This window comes from Arachis ipaensis, chromosome B03 (genome assembly GCF_000816755.2).
Source record: "Arachis ipaensis cultivar K30076 chromosome B03, Araip1.1, whole genome shotgun sequence".
Classification (NCBI taxonomy): Eukaryota; Viridiplantae; Streptophyta; class Magnoliopsida; order Fabales; family Fabaceae; genus Arachis; species Arachis ipaensis.
The window spans coordinates 34084976-34092856 of record NC_029787.2 but is presented as its reverse complement, the minus strand read 5'-3'; the positions used below and the strand labels follow the sequence as shown (position 1 = coordinate 34092856).

Genomic DNA, 7881 nt, shown 5'->3' with positions numbered 1-7881 from the left:
TCTAGAAATCTTAAGCCATGGAAGAGGCACCAAGATTCTATTAAAGAACCAGATAAGAGTAGGCAAATATACGATAGTAGAACTAAATAAAAACAACTCTCATATTCCAGGCCTCACTTATTTTACAACATCAATAAACATTGGTTAAGCATCACTCTAGAAGAACTCGATTAGGCTGCATATAGCTTTCATTTGGCATCATCAAACATAATCTCACCCCCCTAAGCCGGGAAAGACAATTTAGTTTATAAAAAATAAAAGGTAAAAAAATGAAAAAAAAAAAAAAGAACTGCAATGATTGATCAACCTAGCTTCTCCATAAATGTCTCAACCAAGGTTTGTCCATTGACTATTTTTGTCGTTGCAATGATTAAATCATATGCCATGCCTTCCTGCAAAATCAACACTATAAATTTGATTTAGGAACCAAATAGAAGTGTTGGATGCGACGATTTATGTATCTCTACCTAATAGTTTAACCTTTTGAAACAAGCGATTTCATGACAAGAAGAGATTCACACCTAATGTGACACACTATACACCATTCTAGAAAGATAATGCCTCTAGTACACATCATCAAAAAGATAAGACATGATAAGCCACAAATTTACTAAGCAAATACGTCCATTCACCTGCTACATTATGGATCAATAGCCAAATTTACAAAACCAGGATCTAAATAGTAGGAAGAATGTATTGGTTAACATGTTAAAAGCAATTGGAAAAAAGAAACGATTGCCACACCTGAGAACAGAGAAACCGAAGAGCAGAAATCTCTGCAAAGGTAACACCTCCAACAAAGACAACAAGCACCAGGGCACGCCTCCCATCAGGTACTCTGAAATATGTAACGGGTCAGAAGGGAAAAAAAACGTTATCAAAGAAGTTATAAAACTTCTTCCTTTAAGACTAAAATCTTTTGCAATTTCTGAAACTCCTATTTCAAATGTGAACCACCAAGTTCCAACTGCTATCTCTTTCAGTAAACTAAAAACAAAGGAAATGGCAGAAAAGCGATTGAATTCTTTCTTGCATTTAGGGTTTATTTTCCCAGGTAGTAAAGCTCACCTCTGCTGCTAAGTGATACCCTTAACAAATAATAAATTGTGGATGAATAAAAGATAGGATCCATCTGAACCTTATTAGTTATATTATTATTGCTAAATGTTTTAGCAGTGTCAAATCAATGCACAAGCATTGCATTTATGGAGATTGATGTAAACCCATACTTGGCTATGCCGGTTGAAACCCCTGATAAAGAGTCAAATGATGGGCTATTTGAGAATGCACCCTGTAAAAGCAACCAAGCAAGCCAAACTTTAAGTATAAATAGAAAGAGAGGTTAAGGTAAGTGGAGTATACAAGTGATGTGACTAATATGAACAGGATAAGTGAAATATTGCTGGAACAGTTATAAGATTTTCAGCTGGCCAATTATAGCATGCACCGATATTATGATTTAGAAAAGTTAATAAGTACTAACCCTCTTTGTTTCCAGGTGAGGTCCAGGTAGCAGCTTCAAAATTTCTTCAACAGGACGCCTGAGAGACCAATTATCACATTTAATATTGCATGAGTTGCTTTAAAACTAAGCTCACAATCAAATTATCTTTTTGAATAAATGTATTGTGTTTAAATGAAAATCTGGAACTAAAGGCTAAGATAATTTGATTAGCATGGAAATTGCTATTTATAATAATACAATATAGTCTTCCAATTTGAAATAAGCTAAGAAACTGAACAATATTGGAACTCAACAGAGAGCACAACTATAAAGTAGTATGTACTAATAATAACAATAACATCATTGGAACCTTGCTTATAAATGAAACTTGCAGCTCTATAAACTTTTGTCTTTAAATTTTATATATGATCATGTTAGATAAATAATTAATTTCCATGCTCAATAATAGCTATGAAGAGGGCCTTTAGTATTGAAATTTCAAACTTACCATCCAGATCGAATGGCATGCTGGATCAAACGAATGCTAAATGGTGCATATCCAGAGAAGACATAAGAGATATCATTGGGGCTGTAACGGGAGGGAAATCACTTAAAAATTAGTAGGGATACAAGAGTGCAACAAGTAGATAATTGCAAAACAGCATTTTATTAATAAAGTAATGATGATGTAAATGAATCCCATGAAAGATTTTGCAAGAAATACCATGTACTATATACACTAAGACAAATTGAAACATTAACACCATCAGTAATTGCTACTGAGAAGTGAATATAACAGAGGAATACTTGTGGTGCAGCCACAAAAGATGAGCAATTAAAAATAAGTAGTAATAAATAAATAAATAATAATTAAATTAAAAAAAGAGCACGTACTCTGGAAACATCAATGTTGCAACAATTAACCTTTAATGAAGTGATAGTGAGATGCTTATTTCTGTATTTATTACCATTTCATAATGTCTAACAACCGCCCTACCCCAAATCCCACCGCGAAAAGAAATTATTTTAGTTGTGTTGTATACATACTCATTAACACATTTCTAAAGAAGAATCCATAACTTTCTAATCTGTGGCTGTATAACTTAAACAAAAGAGATTAATTTTGAAATACTATTGGTGTCAAATGTTTTGCATTGCCAATCAAAACCACATCTCATTATATGCATGACTTGAGGGGTAGTTATTGTAAAGTCAAAACAACTTGCAAGACAATTACTTCTGGGACAATTGTTGCAAGAGTCAAAATGCTTCTAGCACTTTTACACTAACATGCATCAACCTCCTAATCAAAATTGGAAAAACACAATAAAGGTGTCCAAGCATCACATTATCTAGAAGAAAATTACTTGGCTGTATCAGTGTCTTCAACCACAAGCTGCAGAGCACGTTTTATGGTAAGCCAGTTGCTCCTTGACTCCTAAGAGGATCAAATGCAAAATAAGCATTAGTTAAAAATATGTCCACAAATATAATAAAAAAAAATTAAAAAAACCCAGAGACCCATTTGAGCTTGCAAGTAAACAACTAGTTCATGATACCTGCTTTTTAAAGAGCCCAGCTTTCTCTAAATTATTTAGGGTTGTTATGTGCTCAAATCCATAGCTATGTAGTAGTTCTCTCCTAAAAATGGAAGTTACAAACATATGGGACAACAATGAGTACCACAAAATAAGATTTCTTGGTATAATGCAGACAAGCAAGAATGGAGAAATATTACAAGTAACCTAGTTTCTATAGAGTAAGAAAAGGAAAGTAAAAGAAGAAAAGATCCATGGTCATTCAAGCTTGCCTTAAGTAGTCAAAATGCTTCTTTGGCATGTGTGTGTGTGTGTGTGTGTGTGTGTGAGTGAGAGAGAGAGAGAGAGAGAGAGAGAGAGAGAGAGAGTGAGAGAGAGAGAGAAATTAGTCAAGATAAATATAAAATCAACCTGGACAACAACTTCAAAGTTGAGATCCCGTATCTCCTTGAAGAGCTTGTCACTAACACAGGACAGGAAAGCAAATTTTAAGATATATAAAGAGCAAATCGTAAATAAAAGATAACAGGTATGATGCAAGTAAAGCATCTCAAACCTCATAGATAAGAGAGTTAACATCCATCAACATTGCATCATTAATAGAAGGTAGAAACTAAAAGAGGAAGTCAGAAAAGTAACCTACGTTGAATTAAGTGGAACTTTAGTTTTTTTCCCCTCTTGCTGAAGTCCCATAATAGACGCATCAAGCTCTACAGAACCATTCTTGATATTCAAAAACTGCAGTATACAAATGCAATAAGATAGAAAAAAGGTAAAGCCACATTTCAACTCTTTCCATATGCTGAAATTATATATTTCTGAAAACAAAATCATGGCACCAGAATAAGCCATGAAGGCTACATAACGCTCCAAAACTACTTATCCAAATAACTAAAGCAGGTATTGGAAAGTTTTGGTATTCATACTTACAATATTAAAATTCAGAAAGAAATGAAGGGAAGGAATATACTAAGCAGACCAAACTTGATTAGGAGATATTCTCATATTCTTAGGAGAAAAGACCGATCATCAAATAACAAGCAATAAAATATACTATGCAATATGTATCCTTTCATAAATATGTAGGCTGCTTCTGCATTAACTTGCCTCATCAAGTAATCCTTCATATGTTAATTGAGAACACAAAGGAGTAACCATATCCACCTGCATTCATTGTGCACCCAATTTCAGTGATAAGTTTTGAGGATGTCAATTGTATCCAGTAAATGGAACGGAAGGACATACCTCTCTATCTAAAAGGATTAGCGTGTTTATCTCTGGCATAACCATCTATATACAAATATCAAACAATCAGAGGACTGTACGGCGTATTTAAATAAGCTTTGAAAACTCTCACTGTGTGTATGAGTTTTATTCTTTATGGGGTATCTTTTGGCTGTTTTACTGTTGCCAGTTATCTTGAAGAAAGAAAGGGAAAAAAACAGAGTAGAGCATGATTACGTCAGATGAGTTGACTGGTTCCTCAGCCTGCATTCGGTTAAGGATGTCTGCAACACGCACAGATGCTTTTCCTTTTGCCCTCAGATTTGGTATCACTCCAAAAGAGAACTGCAAAATAAAATAATAAAACACAACAACGAAACAATTTTAAGAAAGAGGACAAGCAGATCGATGATATTATATCAAAAAGGGAATTCTATTTGTATTTGATTATCTCCTATCAGTTTGATGATAATTGTTCTGAGTCCAAAACTTCCCTGCTAACAAATTTGACAACATTATGTATTCAAAACTACAACCTCAAGTTTGTGAATTGCTTTTGCGATATGCCAAAGCGAGCTTGTATCACCATCAACTTGGCACTCCTACCATAGATGAGAAGGCAAACAAGGATAAGTAATTGTTCAAAGCAAATATTAAATGGAAGACAATTTCAAAGATGATAAATTATAACTCATAGGGACAACAATACCAAATTAACTCAATAAATATATCAGGAAGAGCAGAAATGGTAATATCCAACAACATACTTTGTAAGCAAGGTCAAGCTCAAATGATAGTACATCCTCATCCATTGGTACAATATACAAGGGATACTCCCCGATTGTAACCATGTTATGTAATTTCTCTTCCTCAAGAACCTGTTCACAAGAAAATATAATTATTTTGTATGGTAGGACAAGTATACTAGTACAACATACTCAAGTTAAGGGAAAACACACTTTCTCACAAACAACAGTGCGGCGGGGAACAAAATAAACATGATATTCTCTTTGTAGTCCTTTCGATTCGTCATGGTGAATATTAGAACATATATGTCGCATCAAATTAGGCTGAGATTGCACGAGGTAGACCACTTTGGTGCAGTCAGTTTGAATGTGGTCAGCTGAAAGATGCCGTAATTCAACTCCATGCTCCTATTTCACCAGTTCAACACAACCTCTCAGTATACAATAAAACTATCCAATCATCTAAACAACAAACTACTACTTATAAAAAAATTCCAACTATTTTCCATGGGCAAGAATGATTTTTCTGAAATCTAATACAATAAATATGTTCCGTGTAAAAATTGAATAGAAGCAAAAGACAGAAAATTTGATTACCTTGAGTAATGATGTCTGTATGATGAGAGAGAGAGAGTCCCCTAGCTTCGGATCGATAACCAAACACTTCTTCCCTCGAATCTAAAACAAGAACGACCACAAGCAATTTACAAAGTCAGTTTGATTTTTGAGTGCCATCACAACGAATTGCACTCAAAACCAAAAAAGGACAAACAAATTGGTGGGAATTGAGAAACAATTACGTTCTTGAGGATGTTGATGAGCTCCTTTTGGGATTGTTCCCTGAAATATAACCATATAAATTAAAAATTTAGAATTGTTATCAAATAATACTTTTAAAAGAGGTATACCTGATTGAAATGAGATTGATGGGGGCATTGTCCAGGTTGGGAATCTGAGCCATTGTAATTGAAATGAAATTAGCGGTTCAAAGAGAGTTTCAATCGAAGCGCATCTTACGCTAACGTACACCCGCAGATCAATCACTGATAACGCTACTCAACACTAAGCTACTTTAGCCTGAACTGAGAATCCTGTAATAAAATGTAACAACTTCACCAAAGCTACTTACTTTCGCCAACTCAACCTATAACATGGAGTACAGAAAAAAAAAATTAAAAAAAAATGTATACCCTTCAACTTTAATTTATGTGTTTTTAGACCTGAGTTTTCTGATTTTAACATGGTCCACACCAAGGTTCTGAAAATCGGACCGGTCATCTAACCGTTTTAGTTACTGGTTTACTGGTTTATTGGTTCAACCGGTCTAACCGGCGGTTCAACCGAAAAAACCGTTTTAGAATAGAATACGCGTTATCATTATATTATAAACTAACAACATTCTAATAAATCATTAGAAAATAAACTATAAAACTCAAGCAATAAGTCATTTAGATATTTAATTGTATGTACCGTAAGAAATCGAAAAAAAGTTTATACTTTATACACATACCAAATCATGTGTTTATCATATTCACAAAAATGTCTGATTCAACCAAACAAATATCTCAAAAATGAACACAAAATGAATCATAATGAAACTGAATAAATGCCCTCTCCCTTAATAACTACCTCAGAAAGTGGCTGATTCCAACAATAAAAAAAAACACGCATAAATATAATGCTCTCGAGTGTTGTTATCACTTGAAACACTTGAAAAGTACCAAATGTATATGTATTACTTAGAAAAACATGCATTATCCAGTAAATTATAACAATGTTTCACTAGCCTTAATTCTATGAAGTTTCTCATGAACTAGATGTTTAGCACATAAAGTAAGATAAGAAATGTGACTACAAGTGCAGAAACAGAATATAACAAGAGGCGGGGTAGATCTTCATAGCTAGGACAGATAATTTCAAAGGCATATAATATATAGGACACACAGTATGAAGACGAATGGGTTTGTCTCCTCTTAGGGCAGCCTTTGGCAAGTTGCACTTTAGAGCATAAAGTACATCATCTAAAAGATAGAAGAACTACTGACATAACTACCTTAAAATAAGTAATTTTGCAGTTGCAATCTTCCCTCTAAATTGTAGGAGCAGCTCCACCATTCCAGCATCAGATACAAGGCATGCCAAGTGAAGCACACTTCATCCAGCAACAAACATTATAAAACAAGCATAAAGTAACCACACTAAACCTGAAATCAATAAAGATAAACAAAAATAAAAAAATTTCAATAATGATTTGATTTCTAATTTTTGCAACAGACCATGAGCAAATATGAACAAAAAAATTAGGAGCCTGGTGAACCAGTAAAACATTATCAGAGCCATTGAGCAATTAGAAAACACTAAAACAGAATAAAAGAGTAAGTATTAGGTGTTCTGGTTGATACAAATGATATAACAGAGTAAGTTTATTTTAATACACGATTTAACAGAGTAACAGAGCAATCAGAAGTTCAAAACCATATACAAATTTGCAAATTTGTAAATTTTCAACCATCAGCAACCAGCAAATTCAAGAGTACAAGACAGATCTATCAACAACAGGAAATTACAATTTACAAAACATTCAGAACCAAACTTCAAACCAAGACCGAAGAAGAAGAATTGAAGAAAAATGGAACAAAAATTGAAGAAGAATACCGAAGAAGAAGACCGAAGAACAACAATTTCGGAACTTCAAACCAAGAAGACCGAGCCCTCAGTGAAGATGAAGAGGAGAAGCCACTAACCTGGGTTCCATGCCGAGAAGCCAGTGAAGATGAAGAGGACATGCCGAGCAACTGGGTTCTGGACACGGGGAAGAGGAAGAAGCAGCGGCGCTGAGGACCTGGGGACGGCGGCGGCGTTGACGACCTGGGACCGGCGGCGGCGAAGAAGGGCTAGGGTTCCCTTTGCTTCAGAGTTCAGAGTTCTC

At 34.6% G+C, this 7881-nt stretch overlaps 1 protein-coding gene across 1 annotated transcript; it reads right to left on the bottom strand.

The window, feature by feature from the left end:
- LOC107632864 (vacuolar protein-sorting-associated protein 33 homolog) lies at positions 1-7156 on the bottom strand. The gene is given in 20 exon segments (XM_021118705.1): positions 1-392; positions 745-838; positions 1230-1291; positions 1484-1541; positions 1953-2033; positions 2812-2882; positions 3004-3085; positions 3255-3286; positions 3289-3445; positions 3626-3720; positions 4090-4146; positions 4228-4272; positions 4444-4551; positions 4743-4808; positions 4974-5084; positions 5166-5360; positions 5550-5630; positions 5753-5792; positions 5861-6043; positions 7006-7156. Coding segments are annotated over 19 exon segments (1578 nt in total). The 5' UTR covers positions 5914-6043; positions 7006-7156; the 3' UTR covers positions 1-302.